Below are 27,231 nucleotides of genomic sequence, written 5' to 3'. Positions count from 1 at the left end.
TTATATTTATCACTGTCATAACTAATACATAGTAAGATATGTTATCATCTTCACACCTAAAATGTTCAGTTTTCCTCATAATTTTACTTAAAATGGTGCATTTTCTCTCCTACGCTGGCTCCTTTCACGCTTAGGATACTCTTTTTGTAATATCGTCAATGTTTATGACAAATAAGATGAAATAGTCTGAAATAAAAAAAATGCATATTCATGTTCTCACAAATACGTCAGTAATCTTAGGTAAACATTGTTTATTAAGTTAAAAAAAGACTAAGAAGCAGACCCTTTTCCTACTAAGAAGGTGAGCTAAATGTCAATAGAACCCCTTTTGTAGGGAATTATTTATTGAACAACAGGATTTTTACCTTTGCCTGTGGCATGATTCCAAATGCGCTGTTCTCAGCAAAGTGGTTAAGGTGCAGCTCCGTTCTGGTGGGAAACAATGCAGTGTTTACATCTTAGCTTACAACACTGCAAAAGCAAAACAAGTGTGTATCCAGACACTGACCTCAGTGACGAGTCCACTCCAGCCATTAGGTAATAAAAGACATTAAAAGTGGACTCTCCTTCTGGTCGTCTGGTCACCCTCAACTTCTCCAGCAGCATCGTCTGCGAGGCCACAAGGATATGTTAGTATGGTAATATATTACAGGCAGGGGAAAGTTGAGGTGATTTTCTTCTGAACCCACTGTAGCCATCAGATAAAGTGAAAGTTGAATAAGTGGTGATAGTTATTATTGGGGAAATAATTAGAGCTGATTAAAGTATCACATATCGGCATTTGGCTTCTCATGGTGCGGCCTTTCGTCCAGCCTCAATTAATATAAATGCATAACAGTACATAGATAGATAGATAGATAGATAGACAGATAGACAGACAGACAGACAGACAGACAGGCATACAGACAGATAGATAGATATTTCCCTCAAATCCATGAACTAGATGAGATGACAAACATACTTGGATAGACGCTGATGTCACAAGGCCTGTCTGATCAAAGTCCAGCGAAACAACATGGGAAAAGCGGCTGGCATTCCCATTCATGCAAGTGGAGGCATTCCCAAATGCTTCCAAAACTGTGTAGACTGCCTGCCATTTCTCAGCTGCAAGCGAAATAAGACTTGTTTATTAAAATTTGGCACATGGTTTTGTTTATTTTATGACGCATCAACTCACATGAGAAGGTCCTGTTGGAGCTGCCAGCGATGGTAACCAAGTACTGGATGATGTGTTGACAGTTTGTGGTCTTGCCGCTGCCACTCTTACCCAGTAAAACGATAGACTGATCCTGGCGGGTGGTCAGGAGATTCCTATAGGCTGTCTGAGCCATTCCATAAATGTGAGGGGCAGTGTCTTCCCGCTTACAGCCCTTGAACATTTGCATAACCTGGCGGGGACAGAAAACACTTTGTAACAACAACATCTCAGCTACTGTGTATGTAATTATCAGAAGCTCACCTTCTCCGAGTACATCGAGGGGGCACTAATGGGGTTTATGACAACCATGTTGGGTCCAGCGTGGGTGTGCACAAGGTTACCGCCGTACCTCTGGCGCAGGGTGTGCATCACGCTGGACTCGTTCAAATACTGCAGCGATGCCAGGTCCTCCACCCGCTCAAACATGGGAGGGTTTGCCTGAGTTCAAAGTCAGACGCGGTCACACGCGCTGCAGGTGTCGCCGCTAATAAACGAGGTTGGGAGCTGATTCCATGATTAAATACCTTCTCTACATCGTCCTCATCCACATCCAATAGGGATCCATCACTCTCCAGGCGGATTTTCACCTTCCCCTCTGGCAGGCAGCCGGTCTCCGTCTTTAAGAGAGTGGCTGCACCCAGAACCAGGAGTTAATCCATCATACAATCTGACCCGAATGATTCATCTTATCTAAAGCATCGAATAATGTCTTCCGGCTGTATCTTTTAATCATATCAAAGCTTCATTAAAGTGTGCAGTGTTGTGAACATTTTTCTAATTACATGCAGCCTGTGTCAGCGTGGACTCATTTGTTCTATTTTAACATCAAAGTTTGAGAGCAACGACTGCAAGAGCAATTTGTTATTGGCCTAGCAGTGCGCTAATGTATTTCTAGTGGATTTTTTTCACACTCAAAAGTACATCAGTCCATCACTCCTCATGATCAATAAAGTTTAATCCAATCATATTGACTCTTTTGCAACCTCTTTACCAGCCCACAATTGTTCCACAATATGAATTCCAACTACAGACACCTTCTGAACACCATTGAAAATGCCTGTAAAAGCAAACCAAAAACGAACACCCCCCAAAAAAACCAGCAGCAATCATTGATGGGCCAATGAGGTTTCATGAAATATTTTCACCACCACCAGGTGGCACTCTGCACCATAATCTTTGGCTTCCAACAACTATTTTGATGAAACCTCAAATCAAGGACAGGAATGACGTGGGAAATTTACTGCCATAACAATCTGAATGGTTCAGGCAATGTCTCCACGTTTGCCTCGTCGACACACCACAGAAGCTATCTCTATCAGTCAGTCAGTGTCCACAACGTAATCCAGCAGCATGGAGATGCTGTCGTATGATGGACCCACCGATCAAACCAGGTTGATCTTGGGCAGCAAGTCATAATCCCAAATACGCAGGAGAACGATGTCTCAAACCTAGCATGTGACCCTGTGTCCCTGGATGCAGGCATTGGTTCCTGGCCTAGTGTCCGTGTTTGATAAGTCTCAGTATGGTGGCATGATCGCACCCATTATATCAGGAAATAGTCCCAGAAACATGCCCAATGTGCATTCGTGTTCCTTTTTCAATGAAACACTTTTACGTACTGAAGTACAGCAAAAATGAGAGCTGCTTTGTGCAGATCATCATTCATATCCCATATTGCCTTGTGTTCTTCATGAATGTGCAGTTTGTTTTCGTGCAGTGAGTTCCCTTATGTCATCAGTTAATCCATCCCGAACAGCATTGTTTCAGGATTTCTTTTCTTGGTCGGAACATTTTGTGAGCACATTTGATCACCTCATTTCAAATTTACAGGTGTTGCACTTCCAAAGGAATTCAAAGGATTTGTCACCACATCTGTTGGCTCAAGCACCATCAAAGGCATTTTTTTCCTCTGGCCTCTTTGTTGTACATTCTTAGTTAACATCATTGCCACATCTACCTCTCTATGGAAATATTGCTCACAGTCAAAGGAAAAGAAACATAAACACAATATCCATTGGTGACCCACGTCCATTCACATTATGGGGAGCCACTTGCAGGTGGTTCTAGGGTTGCTTGCAGTCTCGATCACAAGCACACGCTTGCTTAAAGATGAGCAAGTCATTTCCAATAACTGTTCATACTGTACTTGCGCTAGATGGATAGATATAGGTAGATACGCATTTATGAATCAGGTAGGACAAAAACAACTAAATCACACATGCATAACAGTGGCACTAGCCTTCACAGGTACACCAACAAAGACATTAACTTATAGGGGGCTTTGCAAGACTATGGCTGTCATCACTGCACCATCTCGGAGCAAATTGGACTAAGTGTTGACGGTGTTCACATACCTAAGGAGAATCCATCCTTGTGGACAAGCCAGACTCTTTCGTTGTTGTACCATGCTCGTTCAGCTGCGATCTGCTCCTCAGTCCTGCCCTAGAGGTTAAAATAAGCAACTTCAATCTACTGATGATCGTAAAAGAGAAGGCAATATTGACCACATCTATAATGACAACATCTAGCACAGAGTGTTTGGCAAGGTGACGTGTTTTCCAACATAAATCCCAGGGTACAACCTTCACTAGCTTATGTAGTAAATGGCTTGTTCACACTGGATGGAGAAAAACATACAGCGTCATAAGTATATGATCCGAAACAAGTCAAAAATCACTCAGAAATAGACTATACATTGGATGGGATGCGCAAATGCGAATCAAACACGTGTAGTGTTTGCTTGGAACGTTGCATGGTTCCAATTATTTTGCTTCAGCTTGTTTGATTTAAAAGCCTTTGAATTTCACATGTCAATAGACAAGTGCTGGGAGCTGCTGTCAGACAGACAGATTATTTTGTGTGCTGGTGAGGAAATTCAAGATTTGCACTGATTATGATGCTTGTCAAGCAAGAGTTCAGCTTTAGATAGAGCATGACAAAAAGTGTCCTCAATACAATGAAGTGTGACGGCTGCTGTTTTACTTCAATGCGTCCACATATACTGTCAGAAAGATAATTTTGTGATACTTTAAAACAGCGATAAGACAGGTTGCTCCAGCACAAGACATCAGACTTCATCTTTTACGGCCGCTTCACTTGTAAATTATCATTTCATTAGAATCTGACCAATGGTTGTTCTTTATTCATTCACTTATGGAGCATTCCAACTGACATCTTTCCCAACAACAAATGGCAGGGGACACCCTGGAAAAGTCCACTCAGGTCCACTCACTCACATTAACGCTAAAAAAAGGAACCATTTTAAAGGGGCAAAATAGCACATAAATCAGTCACTGAACAATAGTATTCAACATGAGTGAGCACATTCCTATTCCTTGCACAAATATTTTTGACATAAATAAAAAAAACACTATTTAAAGCAGCACCATGGCCCCCTGGTGTGTTCATTCAGAACAGACTCCTAAAATGCTTGAGGCTCAAAGCAGTTTTTACCATTGGAAACTCATCCAATCCTTTTTGATGCTTTGGGAATGGCAACGTGGGCTTAGTTTGCGCAGCTGTTGTTCTTGAGTTTTAGTCAACAGCCTGTGTTTTGTCATTATAAACAAAAGAACACTTGGCGTCTTAGTGCCAAAGCTGCTCATTTCTTCAGAGCTCAGTGCAAAAAGTTGATCAACAGCAACCGCCTACTATAAATTATCTGTGGGAGAGAATTAAAATAACCGATTACTCTTCTGCATTTGCCACAGTTTGTCCTCCACAAATGACAATCTGTGTTTTTATCAGTCTCATTCTTCACGTACTAAGGGGGTGTTCATGCCCGCACACACAGATAACCCAAATCACATCACGGAAGGTGCAAAAGTAAAGCCAAGAGATTTGACCATGTGAGGAAGGGAGAACAAGCTTCCCCTAAAATTCCCTCCAGTTGGCCAGTGTGAGAGTCGCTGCTTTACATATCAGAGGTTAGTAAACTAAACACCACTAGACTCAAATGTCAAAACACTTATTATTAAATTAAAATTAAATGTTGCAGTATACAGTAAGTATGCCAACAGCTCATTCAATGGTGGTATAATGTACTGCATTGTTCTGGTCTTAAATGCCAAATGTAAATGGAGGAATCACTGAAGATTTCAGCACGATAACATGAAAATGAATAGCATTGGTCCAGCAAACGACTAAGCTTTGTGAACGTTAGATAAAGGACTAAATAAAGAGGCTTTTGTCACCAGCTCTGGTTGGGATGTTTGGGCGGCAGCCAGAGCACAGCTGAGACTGAGGCGGGTCAATAACTCACTGTGTGGTGGTGTAACAGATGGAGCCACATGAGTAATGAAACCTGAGCTAAAAACCCTTTTAAATGTTGGCCCAAAAGACGCACAAAAACACAGACCACAAGGGAATAGACACAGAACAGACAACTGGGTCAGAGGCAGTCAAGTCAAACCTTAGCTGCGGAGTGGGCCGTCTGGAGGATGGCTACTGGGTCCACAGCGATCTTGGGCTGGAGGACAAGAGAAACAGGAGTTAAATTAAAAGAAAAAACAAACAAATATCATGTTCGGAAACCTGCCCTGAAACGGTTCCACACAGATTAGTACTCGCAAGAAAATAGATGCAATTTAGAATTGAAAAAATAAAGAAAAAAAAAAACTTTTTATAGAAAATTGTTTGTCTAGGTGGCAACACACAAATGTACTCCAAAACAGATAATGCAAACAGCAGGTTGGTACTGCTTTCAAGAAAAACAAGACAAAGTCGAATGCTTTCGAATTGACTGACATAGCGTCATGCAGAAAAGGATTGATGAGTTGATCAAACTTTAAATGACACCCAGCGAGTGATGACTCTAACGTCACAAGGTACCTTGGAGGTCGTTTTGCTTCTGGCACGCTAGCCATGCAAACAGCCAAGAGGACAGCAGCATCCAGTGACCCAAAGGAAAGCAACAGGAGACATGAGACATGTTTCAAGAGATCAGACTGAAATAACCCAAGCACAAGGCTTTCTTTTGTCATGACCACACCCAACCCATCAACACAACAGTCATAATAGCAATGTAATGCACAAATGCTAATGAGCACCACTTGTGTATTAGTGAAGCTTAATATTCTCAACATTCGATGTGTAAAATCCACAAAAAAAGTAGTCAACGTTTGTTTACTTTTTTTTCTTCTAGACCCAAAGTTTGATTAAACCTCAGCCTGTAAGACTCGACAAAACGGCCCCCGGGCAAATGTTGGGCTGGCAATGATCCAATCTCTGAGCTTAACCATGGAACGTTCTCCCTGCCGCCATCATCAGATAGCAAGCTAAAATATATGAAAGGGCATGACACAAATCACACCTGCTTCTTATGCAGTCTTTGTACAGACAAGGTCAACAACTGAACCACTGTCTAAGACTTCATTATTTATCCCTCTTCTCTGTGATCAAGAGAAGCACAAGGTCCTCTTCAGCAGGTGACCCCCTCCCACATTTGGTTGGGCTGTAAATCCCATCCATCCAGCAGATGAACGCCATTAACGATGACTCGACCTGAGGAAAGAACTGAAAGCTCTGCATCCTCTCTCAGTAATTCATATGCCTCCACTCAGTTATCCAGTAAAGTCTCAGCATCGTCAGCAGAATCATGGTCAGGACTTCCTCAAATAAGACCCCTCTCTTTGCTGCATCATCAACTCTCAGACACAGCCCATAGGTTTACTTAAGAGTAGGCGCTGACACACAGTTAATGCAGAACGGCCTCACTTCAAAAACAAGAATACATGACTGTACGCAGAAGGAAGGGAATCTCTTGTGTCTGTACTACGCAACTACTCCTGCCAGTTTTCAGGGTTCCAGGAGCCCATAGAGCGAATGACCTTTCCATTACTTGCACAAAACCACTTTACCTTTGCTCTGCTGCTCCCCTCAGGCTATTCAGCCTCGTATAAAGAGTTTTCCAAAGGGATTTAAATATATATTACAACCCAAAAACTACCATGAAAAAGTCAGGTATACCAAACCTATGCAAACAGATTCTAAATGAAAGTTTTAGTCTAACTCCTAGATAGCTCACCTATTTTTCAGTCCAGAATGAATCCCTTTGTAAATAAAAACATGACCATTCAGCAAGCAAGCAACTGCTCCTACACCTTGTCTCTTGCACCTCTTCAAGCACAGATAGTATAGTAACACCTTGACAGCTGTTGTGCCCCCTTTTAAATGAGGACTGATAGGTCCTTGGTCACTCATTCAGTCAAGATGACACTTAAAGAGGTAACATACCATCTCCAAAATAATCAGAATGAGATTTACAAAGTAAGTTTTGCACATAACATAAACTTAAACCAGCTTGCTTAATAAACTCAAACTAGCTGGTTTAATACATGTTGAGATTGAGGGATACCATAATGCAATACTGCTTTTTATTCATATTATCAGTGATGGGTTGATGAGGTTTCATCAAGCAGCGTGTTCAATTTCAAAGGCTACTTGATGGCACTGTCTGCTGCATGATCTTTGGCGTAATTTTAACACCTGCTGAGGACACTGTGCCAGGAGACGTTGGCGACCCATCACTACTTATTTTCTAACTAGGTTACATAAGTAAGAGTATCTTTCAAAAAGAAGTTAAATATATTGACACATATTCATATCATATAATCACTACTGAAATCACAATCCATACTGTACAAAATGCTTTTCACTCTTGACAAATATTGAGCTCAAGGCAGCTCACGGAGACGCGGGAGTCTAGCAGTCGTTTTAAACAGAAGTAGCCATCTGTTACTGATGATATGCAATGGTACAACACAAACAACCAAGACATCAGTTACATCATTGGTCTCCACAGCGAAGATCCTCTTCACACGCATGTAGTCTTCCTCAGAGGGAATCAGCTCTGCAGTCTACGGATGTGTAGAAGTTACGAGCAGGTGGTGAGATGAATGGAAATGGATGAAAAGAAAGTTGTTTTTTGTTCACAACAGAGATGGAAGAACAGCTGATGGGATGAAAACACACCTTTTCACCAGACTGAGGCAGTGAAACAGCCGAGGACTTTTCATCGGAGTTCTCAGCAGAACCAGGAGTCTCATTAACCTTTACATGACGTGTTAACATGGTGACAATATGGGAAAAAAACATGGAAATGATAAAGATGGAATGACGGTCTGGTGATTTTATATAGTTAATTTTTAAATTGAACACTTAAACTTTAGTCCACCCTTTGCCAACAAAATTGCAATTCTACCTGTGGTGGTCAATGGTCCCGTTTCCCAATGCAACAGTATCAGCAGCAGAAAAGGTCCTGTTTTAGCCCAATACAGAACCCTTAACAACCAAGAACACATGACAGACAGACTGTCAAGCTTCTTTTCAGTCGCACTTGAAGATGAGATCAGATCTTGCTGCGCAGATTTTAATGTGACGCAAGCAGAGAGAAAATTTATTTAATTTAAAAATTCAATGAAGAAGTGAAATGAAAAAGAAGCTGGTCATTTTTTGGTTATCAAAATACTTCCACAGAAGATAAAGGCCTGTAATTCTGCCACTCTGATCCGCTACCTTGACGTTGCACTTTAGACCCGACCCTCATAGACTACTTTTATTAAAGTGACCAGGGAGGTGAAGGTAAGACACCTTGGTGGCTGGAAACTAGGGTTTACTCAGCTGCAGTTAGAGGGTCGACAAGTCGCACTTGGTATAAACATGAAACCACCATCAGACCACATAGCTTTCACAAATTTTCTTTCCATTAGGCAACTTTTAATTAACCCTAGGTCACCTGACTAGGTGAGGTGCTGTATTGTTACCAAAGGGTGGCTATTATTCGGTTTAGTTATTAGACACTAAAAAGCTCTGACACGATGTGAATGCATGCAGGTAGAGGCGCCAGGCAAAAATGTTCTATATAATCTGTATATAATCTATATAATCTGAGTCAACCTTTTAAAATGACCAAAAAACCCTATTAACATGTTTTCAAATGTTATTTTCAGTCCATGAATTGCTCAGACCTATAGCTGGGAAGCATCATCAGATCCCCAACCCTTGGATTGACATTCCTGGTGGTATTCACTCATCATGCTCCACTCAGAGTTATGGCACCAATCATGCACTGCCCGACTCAGTACCTCAGGTCTCTTCACAGCTACCGTGCGAGGCTTTGGGATGAACCCTGCAGGCGGCGCCAGAGGGTCCACTTTTGGAACAGGAATGAAACCAACTGGTCTGGGCAGAGTATTTTGTTTGGTGAGAGCTGGGGTAGCTTTTCTTGGGATAAATCCAGGCGGCGGTGATAATGGATTCTGTTTTGGAGCAGGGATGAAACCAGCAGGTGGAGCTAATGGGTCCAATTTGGGGGCAGGGATGAATCCTGGGGGCGGGGTGAATGGGTTAGGTTTAGGTTGCGCTGGGATAGAAGGGGTCGATTGTTCTTGCTGTTCTTCTGCGCCCTTTTCTTCCTTGCCTGCTTCCTTTTCTTTCTCCTCCTCCTCCTCCTCCTGTTGCTGCTTCCCATCCTCCGTCATGTCCTCTTTGCGGTCCTGGTTGCGAGTTCGAGGTCTGTGGTCTTTGGTTCGACCTCTTCCCATCAGGCTTGTCAAGCCCATGGATATATCATCCCCATCTTCACGCACAGGCTTGGATGTTCTGGGTGCAGACTCGGCTCCAGCAGCAGCTCTGAATCCCTCAGTAGTCACCGGCAGGTTTTGGACCTCCGTCCCGGTTGGAATAACACGTCTAACGACTCGTCTTACAACTCGTACCACCTTCTTACCAGTGGCACCCTGCTCCTCCCCCGTTGGCTCAGTACCACCCATGGTACTATTGGACTTATCAGCTGGTGGTTCAGCTGGTGGTTCAGCGGATGGCAGTGAATTCCCAGTGTCTACCGAAGAGGCAATCTGACCACTATCAACATCAGACTGTGTACAGACAAAAGAAGGACGGTGCCCATTACATCACCAGACAGAATAGATCAACTGCTGAAGCAGAAGAAATAAATAACTTTGTGTTAGTGTTCCGCACTGATTTGGTCAATATTAGGGTCGTCTTATATTTATTTTCATTTCAAATGGGATAAGATTTACAGACTAACAACCACCAAGATCTCATAGTACAAAGAAGACATTAGAAGTCACAACTGAGACTTTGGAGACTTAATATATGATATGAGGTGTTAGGACTCCAAAATGTCCTGTCAACATTCATAGTTATTATAGTTATTATAATAACAAGGAAGTTAATGGAAAGTATATAATGCCAACATTTTAAAAACAAGGACTCAAGTGGTTGATAATATGGGGTGGATTTTAAAACCTGAACAAGAGGAACCAGACATCTTCACAATGTTTTCAAGCCTTCCTGTTCATGTGGCTCGCTGATAAACTGCTTGCCTTGGGTGTAGATTAATATACCGACTCAGTGAGACAGGTCTAATCCGAACACCTCTGCCTCTATCGGTATGTCATCGCCAGCAAGTGAATCTCCCTCTGTGTTATCATTTATCTTCTCCTACTAATCCTGAACTCAGACACGGGAGAACTGGAGCTAATCCCAGGTGGTAATGGGTACGAGGCAGAGTTCATCTAGGTCAGGAAGACAGTGAAGTCAGTGGTTCACCTGCATTAAGAAAATATTCATCATGGCAACCGTTGAGTTTATATTTTCAGTTTCATTGTTCTTTTCATATTAAACACCTTCAATGCATAAATGTTTATTTTTCTCCTGTTTAGCGTCAATAAAACCTGCTATTGTTCTAATTAACTTAATTTAACGCATTGGAAAGTATAGATTTTATTATTTGGAAATTTAGTGCTCATCGTTTGTATCAATTCTGGATGAAAAAAACAAAAGATTAATTAATTTCTCAGTCACTTTTTTTCAAGCTACACTGGGTTTTAAAGCTACTCATTATCTTTAATTCTCAAGTCAAGTGTTGCACTCTTTTGTTTTATTTTATTTTTTTATTTAAAATAAAAACCTTAACCTTGAGAGATTGGGCCATGTGGTGGGTCCATTTCTTCTTCGTAGTGATGGGTAGGTGAGGTTTCATGATACAATATTGAAGGGTTGATTAGGGTTCATGAAACAGTGACCTGATTTTCACTGGCCACCAGGTGGTACCGAATGCTGTAAAATGTCTGGACTTAAACAATGAATTCAATGCAACCTCACTTCATTCATAAAACAAGAGCGCCATCCAGTGGCCCCTAAAAATTAGCACATCAACCTGCAGTACTGTTTCATGATACCCCATCTACCCATCACTACTAATTTTAGTTTTTATGTCGAGTATTTATTAGTACCAAAGCACACCAAGTAATTTCTGAGTTTTCCTCTAGATAAACCTGAACAAAGAAGTGGAAAAGACACTTACAGCTGGCTTGTTTTCAACTTTAACCTAAACAAAAAGAAGCCAAGGAAAAACATCAAACCCAAACTCTTCAAGAGACATGCATGGAGAAGGCAAGTCAAGCAAACATTTGACATTGCCAAAGTTGCAAACAAACAGAAAAACGAGACTTCCCTTTTGCTCCCAAAATGAAAAGCGTGATTTGTACGCCATGATGACAGACCAGAAGTCATGGAACAAGCTGGCTATGGGGAGAATACATGGATGGAATGATGAGAAACAGTGGAAGAGACAGTACGGAAAAGGAGGCTTATTAAAGCAGGAGTTTTAAAGCGAATGAAAACTGAAACACATACACAGTCAAGACAGAGACCACACTGCACTCAGAACAGAAGACATGAACAGCATGATGAATGCATGAACTTTTCACATAGCAGCCAACAGAAATCATGCTCACCTAGTACATAGAATAAAGACCATCTTCGAAAGCCAACATAAGACATACAGACATGTGTTGCATTTACTTGAAAAAGCATAATCTTTATTTTTTTTAGCAATTTATCTCAGGCTTTTATTTATTTATTTATTTATTGGTAATTATTTCTTTTGTTGTGATTTTTTTTGTCCTTTATTCCTTTGGAGTATTTGCTTTTAAAGCAGATTTATTGTGGTGCTTTGTTTTTTTTTTTCAGTGCTATTTTATCTGATTTTCTCAGTATTTCTTGCACAATAATTGTCTTTTTTTAAGGATGTGTCAGTGGTTGGAGGTTCACACAAGATTATTTCAGATTTTATTTTATAGGAAGTATTTCAGTAATTCAGGAAAAACATAGTAATCTGGAAAACAAGATGAAAAAAAGCCCAAGAAAGAGGAAAATTACTCTACTCAATAAAACTGACTGCAATAAAGAGACTATTGATCCTTGTTCAAGGAAAGTAAGTGAGATCTAGGATACTTTGAAACAGATTGCTTGGTGGAATGAAACCCAGGACTTAATGTACTTAAAGTTTCCAATTCACCTTCACTACATTCAAATACATGTCTTGCCTTTTGTAGGTTATGTTTTAAATAAATAGTCATTGGTTGTGGGGAAAAAAGATCACTAATAATGAGAAGTTAAATGAATAACAAATCTGACTTGTGGTTTTGTTTTTCACCTTAATGTTAGATTTCAGCTCTGGCAATGAATGAACATGAGTGCATCAGATGAGGTTTGCTGCAGTGGAGGAGTGGAGTGAGGAAGCATGTCAAATGTTGCTCATGTCATTTCCTACCAGGACAGAGAGGACTTTATTTTATTTTACTAAGTAAAACCGTGTCATTTAAATCATATTGAAATCCAAACTACTGTCCTTCAATCTAAATGCCAGTCTCTGACTTAATAAAGCTCAGAATTTAGCAGAGGCACAAATATTTTAGCCAATCACACGATTAACCAACATGTCAAGTTTGAAGACCTTCAAGAACACAGGAGCTGTGCTCTAGATAACAATGTTTCACCATCTCTCATCATCAGACACCTAAAAATAGTTTCCAAAAGTCACTCCGAAAACACCATCTAAGTCAAAAATGTAAGTGCTAGGCAGACCTGAGCACACATACCGGTACACACACACAATCCACCAGAGGCCTGAGTCCATTACCTTCTCTCCAGGCCTGGTTAACCTTCCAATCTTGCCTTTGTCACTGAAGCGGCACAGCAGGACTAAGACCCGAGTCTGTGCAAGAGCACCCACAAGTCTGGATTGAGTAGGAGGGAACTTCTGTGGAGGGAGGGTTGGGTCTGAGGAGTGCCGAAACTTGAGAGGTGCTAGGCAGGGAGCTGAGGGACAGCTGCTGAAATACAGAGGCTATTAATAGGATTTGCACAACCACACCAATGAGAAGTGCCACTTTCCCCCGACACCCTTTTCTTCTGCCGCCAACTCTTATAAACACTTGGAAACACAACATCTCCTTTTGTTCTTGAGATGTATTTGTGTTTTATTTTCACTTACTGGTAACCTTAAAATCTCGCATTTTGTTTTAAAGAGTGTGGCAAGGAGGCCAAATGTGGTATTTGACTCTGGCCCTTGTAAGGTCACCATGAATCTTTCACAGAAAATACAGAAGTTAATACAATGGTTTTCATCTGACCACATGGTGTCCTTAATTTGTAATGTAATATTAGATCGCTAATACAAATCCACAAACATCCAGACACTAAGAGCGCTTTGTATTAGAATAATATAAGAAGACGATGAATATTTTTCCTCTGAATATTGAAAACCTTTTCAACTGTATGCTTGTCAAAAGTTTATTATCACGTGGAAAGACGTTTTTAATCACATATAAATGATTTGTACATTACATAATCAAAACATATATTAATCATATATTTTTCTGACATACCAGTTGTTATTATTACAACAATATTTTCAGTTCGACAGCATTTTTAAAACAATACTGTCTTCTGATTCATATTTTAAGGGTAAAAATATTTCACTGGCTTTCGCTTTCTGCACATCCCCATATAAAATAGCTCTTTCAACTATTTAGTGATGGCCAGCTAAAGCAATTTATAATGATTATTATTAAGCAATTATTGAGCAAGGTTAAATGTGGTAATTATTGCTCTGTAATAAAGGCCATGCGAAAAGACGCGTAAATAGTCAATGACAAGATTAACGCGACATCCCTTCATCCACTGGAGGGCGCTAAAACCCAGTATAATTCGTCCGTGTAGGCAACTGATGCACTACTGACCTAAATTCAACATGAATCAATTCATTTTTAACGAAACTGCAGGTTTGAGACTATTATTTTATGTACATTTTGTAAAAAAAAATATTGAGTTTTAATTGTTATTCGAACTAAGTACAGTACTTTATCATCATTATTATGTGTCTTGGCATTATGCCTCCTTTAAAAAAACTTGAAGATTTGTTTAACTTTTTATAGTTAACTTATCATAGATGACATGATCTGACCTTTATCTCAGTCCAGACACTTCTTCTTCAAACTTATTAGTGATTTAATTTGTCAGAAAAAGTGACAGCCACTGATAAATCACCCAGAGAGTTTCCTACAGCAGTTCACCAGCTAAGCTCGCCGTTAATCCCCGAGCGTCAGATATTGGGTCACAACATCCTGTCAGCTGTTAGTCTACACATGGTTTGAGCAGACCAAGATTAATAACTCACCATAAACATGGCTGATTCTGACCCACTTTATCCCAACATACAGTAAATCGGCTCAATTTAGAAGTTCCAGATAGAGGGCACACAAAGTGTACATGTCATTCTGCGGGACAAATATCAGTCACTGACGTTCAACTACTATTTCCTATCAGTCCATGGTCGGCACAGCAGGCGAGGGACCTCTCGCTCAACCATGACTAATACCTCCTTTTTGTTTTCTTTAATTAAACTCAGCTCCCATGTCAGGAAAACTACCAATCAACTGTGATTCAGAACATTTTGTCATGAATCAAACTGAATTTACATGCTTGCTTGTTTGCAGATTCTTTTGGTATTTTATACATGAATTATATTATACATGCACACGATGAAAACTTTGGAAATAAATAACATTTTCCCCATGAAGAAAAGGAAAACTGGCCGAGCGACCTGCAGGTGATTCACTAGGATTGTGTGGGTGATTTGAGACAGGAGCAAGAGTGTGCAACCAGACGCTCATCTTACAAAACCGAACAAAATGGAAGCCCGTACAACCAGGCATTTCTACAGAACTGAGTCACAAAACAATGCAGGAGAATTATTAAAGACTTTTTGTCATTTGCACCCATTCATGAACTTCTTTTGACAAGTTAAATACAAATTTCTATCCATGATCATGTCCAACAGGTCACAGATCGATCATCGTAGCAGGGAGCACAGACTAGATCGCAGACCCTGCAGACCCCTAACTCACCTCTTTCACAATGGTGACAGGAGCTTTTGGTGTCAATCTGTTCAGCTTAGTCCACATGCAAACAACGCATCAACTTTACTGTTACTGCACGGATGTCATCAACAAGAGGCCTCCCAGACATATGTTCAGGTCGGATTCACAGACTAGGTTCATTGAAAAATGTTACTAAACTAGACAACTGAACAATGTGGTGTATTAATGAAGCAACCACCAAAATTTAGCATCTGCTTCCAGCTTTCCCGACGAACATTAGCGTCAAACACTGTAGTCCATAATAGTATATTACAAAAAGTGCAAAAAAGAAGGGGTTACACCTTTGTACTTGGCAAGCCTCACCACATTATGAGGTTCATGTACTTGATGGCACTGCCATTCCTACTACATTCTCTAACTAGTATTATAATTGAGTGTAAACTCCAGATATGTAGCGTATTCATTGTAGCAAAACCACTCTTTTCCAACAATTAAATTATTTTTGTATTTGTTACTTTATTACATATTTGGATTCTGTAGCAATCTGGCGGGAGTCACCACACAAATAGTTAAACTAGTTGCTTCTGCTATCCTAGGCAAGGCTTTATAGGGAGTAGTGTGGGCGACTGGATAACATGGCTGTATCCAGGATCGCCTGGCTGAGAGAGAGAGCAGGGAAGGATATGCAACAGGTTCGATTGATGTAGGATATGGATGGAAATGGGAAGAGAGTCTGAGTGAGACAGAGATGGATGGAGTGCTTCAGGGAACTAATGAAAGAAGAGAATGAGCGAGAAAGAGGTGGAACAATAAAGGAGCGATGATGGATCAGGTAGTTGAGGAAATTGCCATGGCGGACGTGAGGGCCTCATCGAAAAGAATTAAGAATCGTAAGACAGTTGGCCCAGACAACATCCCAGGATAGGTGTGCAAGTGTTATGGTGAGTGAACTAAGCGGATGCCTGGCAAGTGGAGGAAAGGTGTTCTGGTGCAGATTTTCAAGCACAAAGGAGATCAGAACTGCAGCAACTATAGAGAGGTCAAAAAGATAGTCACACCATGAAGGTGTGGGAAAGAGTCCAGGCTTAGAGGAGAAGTTGTGGGTCAGTGAGCAGCAGCATGGTTTCATGGTGAGAAAATGCACCCCAAATCCGTGGATGTGGAAGTACAGAGTAAGTCAGAAGGAACTACACTGTTTTTGTGGACGTAGACAAAGACTATGGTAGATGCATGTGTTGTGTGAGGGAGTCAGAAGCATCAGAGAAGCATGTGAGGGTTGTGAAGGACATGTGTGAGGACAGTGAGACAGTGGTGAGAGTGACGGAGGGAGTCAAGGTGACCATAAAATTACCCATCAGCTCTCTCCCCCTTCTAATTTGCTATTGTAGTGAACAGACAAACAGGTGGTTCGGGATGGCATCACCGTGGACAATGATGTTTGCTCATGATTCTACAGAGTGGTCTGTAGTGGGAGTGAACATGGGCTTTAGGCTTAGTCAGTGATGTCGAGGTTGGAGCTGGACTGAAGAGGAATGAAGCTCATTGGACAGAATACATGCATATAAGTGGAAGAGAGAAAGGAGGACAGGAGGACAGTGGCGAGACCATGATGTATGGTCAATGAGTGAGAGAGAATGAAGAGGCTCCAGTATTCATTGGGATTCATTAGGAAGGACAGGATGTGAAACAAGTTTATCAGTGGGACAGGAACATGTAGTGAGGCCAGACTCAGATGGTTTGAGCTACTGGGAACATGCTGGACAAAGAATGTTAGAAATAGAAGTAACAGGCAAAAGAAGCGGATGAAGACAATCATTGAGATTCACGCATGAGATAAAGGTAGACTTAGATTGAAATCTTTATTTTTATCCAAACAAAATATTATTAAATTTTCACTTTCAGGGCGATAGCTTAGTTTTGGCAACAAAAAAATGTATTTTCAAGATGGCAGATGTAGTCGTCAGGTCCATTGGGCACTTTTCTATTCTTGTTTGATGACATTTTTTATTATTACTTGTAAATTATCTGAAGGATTTTTAAGCACAGTCATTCAGATGACTGTTGCTACTACGACAATAGCAGGATTAGGTGAGGAGAAAAGGAGAAAAGGCACCCTAAGCCTCAATCATGGACAAAACAAGTTCATCCCTGGAAGCCCAACCTCTCTAATCCACACCTAATACTGTCTCACTGCGTCTCCTGACTGGAAATGAGGATGATGTCATTTAAATGGTTAGCTCAGGGAGGAGATTACTCCATTTGCCAATTTCCTAATTATATCATTGTCTCTGATGGACTGGATGATTTGTTACTGCCCTACTACGATATCTCAGTGTGTGGCTGACATGAATGATCTACTGAATAGAGCCAGAAGAACTCCTTATCGAGCTTCCATCCTTATAAACCTGACTGTTTATTCTGTCCTCATGGTCATTAGCGCAAGTATTTCTGCACGATTCATGCACATCCTTTATCTTTATCTTTCATTAGATATGCTACAGGAAAATGCTGCAAGCCTCACATGAGACACTTTGTTTACAGTGAAAAGATCAAGTCAGAGACTGGACTTGAAGTTATGTTATTAAATGACATACACCTACAGGTACAGAAACGGTGGAGAACTAAAGATCAAGATGAAAAATTTGTCCATAAAATGTTACACACACAGTTATGAAAACAGTCAATTGGAATGGTATTTATCGAGTTTTGAATGTCAGTTAAAAATTGCAGTTTTGAGGAAAAAACTGTGAAAATTCAGAGCATATATTTCCTTTCATTGTTATTATCTTTAGCTTTGTCATCTTTGTGTGTGACCTCAAATATAAAGGCTGAGGAAATTATGCTGCACTTTGACCAGTAACAGTTCAATCCTTGAAACATATTACCAACAATGTGATGTCTCGTGCAAAAAGGGCTCATGCTACACGTGTCTGTAAGTGTGTTAGGGAGTTCTAGATGTGCAAACCAGATCTGATAATAACCAACTATAAATAGTGCAGCTGGTTCTGGGTCAGTCTCACATGAACATTCTGCTAAATTTCAAGTGGCCTGTCTGGTGATGATGACGATGTGTAAATGTAGGACAGGGTGAATGTGATGGCTGCCATCTGCACCCAGATGCAAATGGGTAACATTTGGATCATTTCGATACACAATATAGATCAAGGCTGTCCACAAGAAGTAAAGAAAAAGACATAGCTGAAACCAATTGACTGAACCAAGATTCATCTTGAAGATACACTCTGCAAAACAAGTGGTTCATACTTTCTTTCTTTGTCTACAGCAACATGACCTCAGAAGATTACACAAAACTCCCCAATTCTGGTATTTGGGTTGTTATTTTGGGTCTGAAATATAACGTATATTTACAGTTTGATGAACTCACCCATCCGTGCAGTGTGTATGTCAACCAACCAATTTTAAGAGCCCTCATCCAAACTACTATCATAGCAAATGTACAGTGATGATCAGACCAACACTTTTTTTTCAGTCAAATTGTTTGTATCAGATCAGAGTAACATAAAAGAACGATAGCAAAAGGAAATTTGTTACGAGGCCCCAAATTGGTAGGGCTGACCGAGTCAGAATTCTGCCACTTGTTTTTTTTTTTCTTCACTGGCCCCAATCCTCTTCTGTACAAATAGCATGTCATAACAATGAAGTATATCACATACAATAGATTGAACATCATGAAGACACTGCCCTGTGTAGATTGCACTATGCACAAACACAAGACCTCAGGGTCGACTTCTCCTAGCTTCTCCTAAGTTGTTAGGTTTGTTGTCATGAGCATTTTACAATTTCAAACATTACTTTTAGAACAGCAATCCCAACCCAATCTGCTCGATGCAGATATCAAATTTTAAAAATGCATGGGATTAAAAAAGTCTATTGTTGAGTGTATCAGTTCCTATCAGACGACCATGAAGAAAAGAAATGAAGTGAATCAGTTCACTAGATAATTCAAGTATGCCAACACAGAAGACTGAATTTTCTCTGTTTATGCACTGGAACCATCTTCTTTTGATCAGTTACACATTCGAAATAGAAGGGATTAGCATAATTAGACAGTGGAATATCAATGAGATGACACTTTACTCTTGGGGATATATTCTAATGGACACTTGGTTTCTACATGAAATGGCAATATTGAAACACCACAAGAAACAGTTGAGTGGTGAAAACTTTAAAACCTGCTTTGTTTATATCACCGAACTACTAGTTGAAATCGAAGCACCTCGACTTGTCACACGATTAACTACATGAAAAAAACTGAATGGGCCACCAGCCAGCTCTTGCAAGACCATATGGCCATGAGCTGTGGCGGCGTTTGTGCCGTTGTCTCCCTCAATGTCCCATTGTCTGGTGTCAAAGGAGCGTGGGGGGGTGGGATTATATATACACCAGGACACATTCTTTCTTTCAAAACACACAAACTCCCCCAAAGCATACAATCACAGGAGCACATTGCCAGGGTCATTACAGTTCTACCACGGTGGCAGGACAACACAAAATCATAATTAAAGCGAGGACACATTAAACTGTGAGAGAACCCTGGCATATGTTAAATGAAAATGTGAACAAACAACCAATAAAATGTGTATTTATGATATGAATAGATGGATTAAAGATCATTTCTACTGCTAACTTATGTTTGAACTAAAAGTTTAACAGTTCACAGACAATAAGTCAACCAAGACATGATTAGAAAGATGATAATGTGCTGTCATTCTCTGGATACAAAAAAAAAAAAAATCCATACACCACCATAAATCACATTGTGATGTAGATGATGTGTGTCTGTGATGCTTGTTTGTCATAACTTGATCAAGCACAGGCGTCATCATGTTATCTAACCAGAGGTGGCAACTCTGTAAATAAGCACTGATAAGTGCATAGAAGCGGAGGAAGTCACAAGAAATATCAGAGAATAACAAGCGCTTCTTGAGGATGAAGAGCAGGTTCATGTAAACAAAACGGCTTATTTTTTATTCAAACCACATTGCTCCGGAATCAATGACTGGCGCTTATCATAGGATGAAGGGTCTGACGATGTGGAGTTAGTCAGAGTCATACTTGGTCGGCATCATAACAATGAAGACGAAGATGAGCTGGGTGACAGACTCTTTTATGAAGGCTCAAAAGAACAAAATATATCATGCGTATCATATTGGGACTTGGGGTGAGTTTTGACAAGGTGGCTTCTCTCCGGCTCTTTGATGATACATTGCTGTTTGCTATTGCTGTTTACATTTGGAAACCATGGGTCTTGCAGTCAGTTTCAGGAACGTTCCCAGAACGTTCAGGGTAAAAGGTTCCTGCACAGATAAATAATTGTTGCTCAGAGGAATGACGACATTGATGGTAGCCACTTGTCCTTGTTCTCTTAAGTTGATTCATTAATTCTTTATGACATTATTTAGGGGCAAATAAGCTTCCAGTACATACAGTGGAACGATTAGAACATCCAGCTGCCATGCAACATTTGGCATCTCGTCTCTGATACTGAAGCAGATGAGCTTGTTAACCTGCACCTAAGGGAGGCAAGGGAGCCATCTCTGGTGTATTTGGAATACAGAGTGGGTGGATATCTGTTCAACATTCCATTGGGACTGAAAAACAAGTTATCATTGTAACCCTAACGACACAGGTCAAATTATTCTCCAACAAGATGCAGGGGAGGATCTTACTTTTGATACAACATCAAGGCACGTGTATGGTTCTCGATTCGATTTTACACTAATTTATAGCATTCTAATTCTACAGAACCAACTTTGTAGACAGTACATGATCATTTCATACTGCATATTCATGCATAGTTCCAAAACCTTGCAGGTCACTCTTTAAAGTACTTTGGAAGAGGTAGCAATGTTAGGCAACAGATCAAGTCAAATAAGAGCAATTTAAGAGCACATTTTTCATGCTTTGAAAATGATTAGAAATTATCAATGCAATGTTTTTTTTACCTACTTACTTACGACCTACTACAGAAGTCATGTGATGACGATCTCTGGGGTGTCAAACTTGAGCACACATGACAGCATTTTAGGTACTTATACTGTTTTTCAGTGAAATATTAAACTTTGATATCAGAATTTTAAAAGGCTGTAGCTTGAAAAAGGCTAGTGAAAAAGACACTGTAAATATGAAAAATCCTGGGATGGGAATAAATTCACTCATCTAATTTGTATCTTGAGACGTCATCCAAGCAACAGTGATGATGATAGATGGGCATCACAACCATGAACATAGAGCGTACTGCCTCCACCACGATACATAGTGTAATGTCTCATGCACCTTCTACCACATCTGCTGCTATTGTCATGTTTGTTTTTTCATATTGCTGCTACACGGTCAACTTCTCTTCATCAGAGGATGAATACTCTGCTTTCAGTCACAATTTTGTGACTTTGCCACCTAAAGGGTTACGTTTACGTGAGTTCTCTTGCCATCAACAACTTTCAGCATCTGAACTTTGAAAGAGAACTTGGCACTATACTGTTCATGACTAACTGTTCTATATAGGCCAGGACGATTCTCTTGTAAATTTTGCTATTATATGGTAGAGTAAGCATGGCCCATGTCACTGCTCATTCACTTATGGAACTGGAAAACCAGATCCGTCTGGCAATGTATGGATTATGGACGGGAAATCACTTCAACAACAGAAAAAACAGTTTCTGATGGGGAAATTGGAGATCCAAGTTTCACGATAGTAAACCCCAGAAAGAAAAAGGCAGTTAAGCAGCATGGGAATATTAATGACCAGCATTTTACCACGTTAATTTATGCTGCACTGAAACCTACCACAATGCAAAGTGAATCCATTTGAATCCTCTCTTTAAAGTGCATTTATTGCACAGCTCATGTACCAAAAGAGTAGCTTTTCATCAAAACAACAAAATGTCAATATTGATCAAGTCACGAAAAAGTAATGCTACAAAATAACTCTGTGCTGACAGCTAACCACTGGACTATTGCTAAGCATGTCAGCAATGCTAGTACACATTGTGCCATGGTTGGTCATGGTTTGTTCCAACTCAACAAAACCACATTTTGGCAAGACTCATGATGTTTGGTTTAAAATGTTGAATAAAACAGTGCGCTACATGACTGACCGTAGCAAGAATGAAATGGAACGACAAAGCGCAAGTCAATGTGTGTTTTGTTCATTGCAGCAATTCAAGACGACCAACTCTGAAAGCACAATCAATTTAAAAGGCACAATTGCTACACTTTGTGGTTGTGATTGTAATGGCACAGCACTTAGATTGTTACACCCCCTGTTTGTGTCTCGGTTGGACAGCACCGCATGAAAGTGAAGATAAGCTGCACTTCAATTTGGTTTCTAAAGGTCCTGGTCATATGCCCCACACCCATGGTCAGCATATGTTCCGCCACTGCATCTCAGTAAGACGTGTAGGCTGTGCCCCATTTCTTACCCTAACACTGGGTTTTGTGCGTTCACTTGTAAGTGTAGTGCGTCCCAATACTCCTAAGACTGAGGGCACTCGCCGTTCACCACTTGAAATGATCCCTTCAAACCGAGGGGGCTCCAGTCCGGAGCTTACTTGAAACCAACTGGGAATATGAAGCGTGGAGTTCCAGGATACCAAAGTACTTTATTTAAAAACAATGTTGGATAGGACAACAGCGACATTTTAGTAACGAGGACTACTCTTCCGTTTGTTGACTTTCTCTGATATCACACGTAAGCCACCCAAATGGTCTACGGTGTCCGACAACATGAACAATAAAACATGTTGGTACAACGGTATTTTTCTATGTCTATAACAAACAACAGTGGGCTAGCATCCAGGCTAACGTTAACATCCTCATACCTCTAACAGATCTATCACCGCGACATAGCAGCAAAGCCAGCTGTGGCTCCGCCCATTTCTTCTCCATTGGTTCACCAAACCAAGTGAGATGATCAGCACAGATGCAAGAGGTCACAAAGACATATCTGGCATTTCCAAAACATCTCCAACACTCGATATGCAGGAAAAAAAACACAGCACGGAAGCAAACGACACATTGTCTTTACACGTGACGTCATGAAGTGTGAAGTGATTGACGTCCCAATTCTTAGGGACGTCAACTTCACTTTGTCGTTGGAGGGCACTTCATAGTGGAGGGCACTCCAAACCAAGTGCTAGTGTTAGGGTGAGAAATGGGACACAGCCTGAAGCATGCCTGTAGTCTGTGCAGATTTGTCAATTTTGGATAGGCTTATTTTAAAAACTAAATTACTCATAAATTCACAAACATCATTCTTTACATAACAATCAGTGTAAAGATCACCTTGTGAGACGCTTTGACATGGAAAAGCAAAATAGGGCTCCTTGAACAAAAAACTAAAGCACTTACGTCTAAGACATCTCCTTGGTCTTCAGAGTTCTTCAGCCAGCCTCGATTCAGCTCACTCAACTCCAAGATTGGCTGCACCTTTAGTCGGACATATTCTCCAGACTGTCTGATCATCTCCACAATCTCGTCCCTGCTCTTTATCTCTACGTTGACTCCGTTGATTTCCACAAGCCTGTCTCCAGGCACCAAGCCGACCGCTTGATCCTTGGTTCCAACTCCTGGTTCTGCAAAGTGGACCACACGGCGACAAACCACTCCATCAGACTGCCTGTCAAGCATGGTTGTCCTCCTTAAAGAGAAACCAAAGTCGCCTGTGTTGCGCCTTTTCAGCTTCAGCTCTCTTGGATCAGGTATGTGGGGAGCCACAAGCTTAGGTAGCTGAAGGTCAACACCAGGGAATGTCTTCTCCACCAGCTCAGGTATACTTACTTTAAATTTAGGATATTTGAATGCTTTATATCGTGCATTTGTCCGAAAGTTCCTGAAATTAGAGGACTCAAAAGTTCTATCCTCTCTACTCCTCTGGGGGAAAGTCCTCTGACCTGAGTTCATCTTGGCTAATTCCCCAAACTTTGCAGCTCTCTCTTTCACTGAACTGCCTTGATGTTGCGTCTCATCCACCTTCAAATCTTCAACTGAAGCAGCAGCACTGACTTCCTCGACCTTCTGTGTAGGTTTGTCACAGGTGTTACTCGGGTCAGACTCCAGGTCTGTCAGATTGAGATCAGCGTTACTTGCGACCTTTATTGGAATTGGACCGGAAATCTCCAACTTGGTCCTTGGGTCCTTTTTGGAACTACCTCGATTGAGATGAAAGAAACCACGGCGTATGCTCATCTCTTCCAAACTTTTCAACTCTGCAGCAGACATGCGCTCTTTCTTCTCCTTCTTGTCCTTTTTCTCCTTCTTCCCAGGCTCCTTGTCCTTCTCTTTCTCCTTGTCCTTCTTCATTAGGTTAAACATGTTGGACCTTTTTTTTATACTATATTTTAGAGTTAATGTCAGGCTTGGTGAGCTCTGAAAAAAAACAGATGAAGAAAAATAAAGGGATTGCAAATATAATCTGGGTAGAAACAGAAAAAGAATATTTTTGTAACCATACCATAAACCATAAATGTTCTTTTGAAAGTTTCATGCGCTTGCAAGTATTCCGTTAACTGGTTAAGGCGTAAAAGAGCAACTCATTTACTGGCTTGAGTGTCTTTTAAAGTGATACTGGACCCATACTGATTTCAGACGGGGGAAAACTGGGAGAACCTTTTGAAGCAATGACTTACGCGTCATGGAGAGGAGAACTTCAACATTTGTAATTTGTGGGAAGTTGGATTTGGAGATTAGTTACTCTTCAAGTAACGATCATAACTAATTTGGACAGATATAAAAGTTCTGTAGAGCATTAGCAAAGTTCTATTGTCCAGTGGAGTTGAAGAGATGTTGAAATTCATAAACTAAAATAAATAAAAAGATTATAAATAACCACTTGGGAAACTAAATGAGTGAGAATTACTCGGATAGTGATAGTAAGTACCATATGTACCATACCATATGTGAACTTAGATTATCTTTGGACTCAAAACAAGTACTTTATTAAGGCTTCAGTGAGAGAAAACGGCACAAGCTGTAAGATACTAGCTACTGATGACTTTGATGCTTGGGCAGTCAACTACTGCCAATTGACTTGACGTTGTTTGAAGTGACAACGAACGTACGTCTCACATTTCGTATTTCGCATGTTTTGTAAATGCACAAGCTTCTTTGTGTGGTAGCTCCAAAAATTCGGTCTTAATCCAACCTTAATCACATCTCTATTGGGTCAGAAAAGCTGCGGGAGACCACCGAAACAACACCAGTGCAAACATTAAAAAGCAGCAAATACAACACCACACATTCCAAGATGTATACAGTATTGTAAATAATCTTAGTTTTGAGTGATGTTCTATTCTCTACAGCTAGGTTACACAGCGACAAGACCAGGATATAATACCCCCTTTAAGCTGCTTTGCCCTCATTCAAAGTCCGGTGGGAATACAGCCGTAAAGATCATGAAAAATGTTGAATAACACAAGAGACGTGAAGAAAATAACAAATGAATGACATACCTTTGCTTGTCATCATGTCGCATTACTTCAAGTTTTCAGTATTTTCTTGCTTGGCGCTGTAGTGAGTGCTGTGAAATGCACTTGGTGGTGCGTTCACGTACTTTCTGTAAACTCCCAATAACAATGTGCGTTCTGAACTAGGCTCGAGTCCTGAAGAGTAATATTGTAATTGAGCTAAAATTAAATTCAGAAAAATGCTCATTAAAGAAATCTTAAAATGATTATTAACACGCCTATCATAAATTACAAACATACGTTAAATTCACATGATAATTAAAGCCCAAAATTAACACATTTAGCAAGCTAGTTTTTTTCACGTTTTACCATTTTTTCATTAAATATGTTAAAAGAGTGCAGTAGCTATAATTCAGCATTGTCGCACCGTGAAGATTTTTTTTTTTTTAGATATATTTTATTTTGTAATAATTCCGGCATTCCCTGAAGGCAACAATTGGAACATCTCGTTTTAACCGCTGAACAGCGACTCTCCCTGGAATCTCGGCAATTTGGCCGTTGACTTCTCACCGTGAACACAAAACTCATATCTGTTTACTCATACTTTTTGACATTTATCCGTAATATTAATGTTTAAAGATGGTATATTGTACTACATGCTGTGAATTCTAATAAACTAAAAAAATCTATCCAGTTTAGCTCTGTTTTTGATCATAACAAACTGTGCAATATTCAATGCCGAGATTACATTATACAATTATTAAACATATGAGTCCCTCTTTTCGACTGTGTCAGCATTTATAGTGAGGATCTTTGCACACACACATTTGCACACAGATCACCATTGCTGGAGGACCATTTTGAGGAGGGGTGAACTTTGATGGCGACATGGTTTTCTTGCAGATGTCTCTTATTAATATAAATGGTGGAAAAATCTAAAATTTGAATATGCTAAGTGAGACAATGACCTCAAATAGATGTTATTAGTACTCGTAAAACGCGCGAATGAGTGAGAAAATGAATAGTCACACAAAAGACAGATCAGAACGAGATAGTAGTGGACACGCTTTATTCAAATTTAAACCACTGTAGGAAGCAGAATTTGTATTACGTCAATTATTAGTCATGCTAAATGACGTCATCGGTTAGACTCATTTTATAATCTGTAAAGACAAGCAACGAGATGCATGCAGCAAGACACGCTGCAATACGTCTGTTGCACTTGGATGAGCAATGCGTAATTGCTTTTAAAGCGACATCCACAGATAAGCGATGAATCTGTTATATGCCTGATCCACTAGAGGCGATACATGTAGTTTACAGTCTTCCTTTCCCATTCACCTCCTTCCTATGAATGAAATTGAACTGCTGTGTTCGCGGGATTGTTCCCGCTAAAATTCACCAGGCGTACTCTGGA

General features: G+C 40.4%; 2 protein-coding genes across 5 annotated transcripts in view; both read right to left on the bottom strand.

The window, feature by feature from the left end:
- Positions 1–25,966, bottom strand: part of LOC128747961 (unconventional myosin-XVIIIa-like) — a 90,645-nt gene extending 64,679 nt beyond the window's left edge. For all 4 annotated transcript variants that reach the window (XM_053846249.1, XM_053846252.1, XM_053846251.1 and 1 more), the window contains exons 1-10: positions 25,860–25,966; positions 23,761–24,777; positions 5,610–5,666; positions 3,553–3,640; positions 1,723–1,829; positions 1,460–1,636; positions 1,178–1,388; positions 962–1,104; positions 509–609; positions 366–429 (exon numbers count right to left, since the gene is read on the bottom strand). In XM_053846249.1, the coding sequence (XP_053702224.1) occupies positions 366–429; positions 509–609; positions 962–1,104; positions 1,178–1,388; positions 1,460–1,636; positions 1,723–1,829; positions 3,553–3,640; positions 5,610–5,666; positions 23,761–24,723 (1,911 nt within the window). In that variant the 5' untranslated portion in view covers positions 24,724–24,777; positions 25,860–25,966. The remainder of the gene's footprint in view (positions 1–365; positions 430–508; positions 610–961; positions 1,105–1,177; positions 1,389–1,459; positions 1,637–1,722; positions 1,830–3,552; positions 3,641–5,609; positions 5,667–23,760; positions 24,778–25,859) is intronic.
- On the bottom strand, positions 9,125–13,853 carry LOC128747962 (WW domain-binding protein 11-like). The gene has a single exon (XM_053846254.1). It carries the CDS (start codon positions 9,967–9,969, stop codon positions 9,166–9,168), a length of 804 nt encoding a protein of 267 aa, XP_053702229.1. The 5' UTR covers positions 9,970–13,853; the 3' UTR covers positions 9,125–9,165.
- Positions 25,967–27,231: the final 1,265 nt, after the last annotated feature.

Source organism: Synchiropus splendidus, chromosome 17 (assembly GCF_027744825.2).
Source record: "Synchiropus splendidus isolate RoL2022-P1 chromosome 17, RoL_Sspl_1.0, whole genome shotgun sequence".
Classification (NCBI taxonomy): Eukaryota; Metazoa; Chordata; class Actinopteri; order Syngnathiformes; family Callionymidae; genus Synchiropus; species Synchiropus splendidus.
The sequence above is the reverse complement of the archived record's forward strand: the minus strand, read 5'-3'. Positions and strand labels throughout refer to the sequence as shown.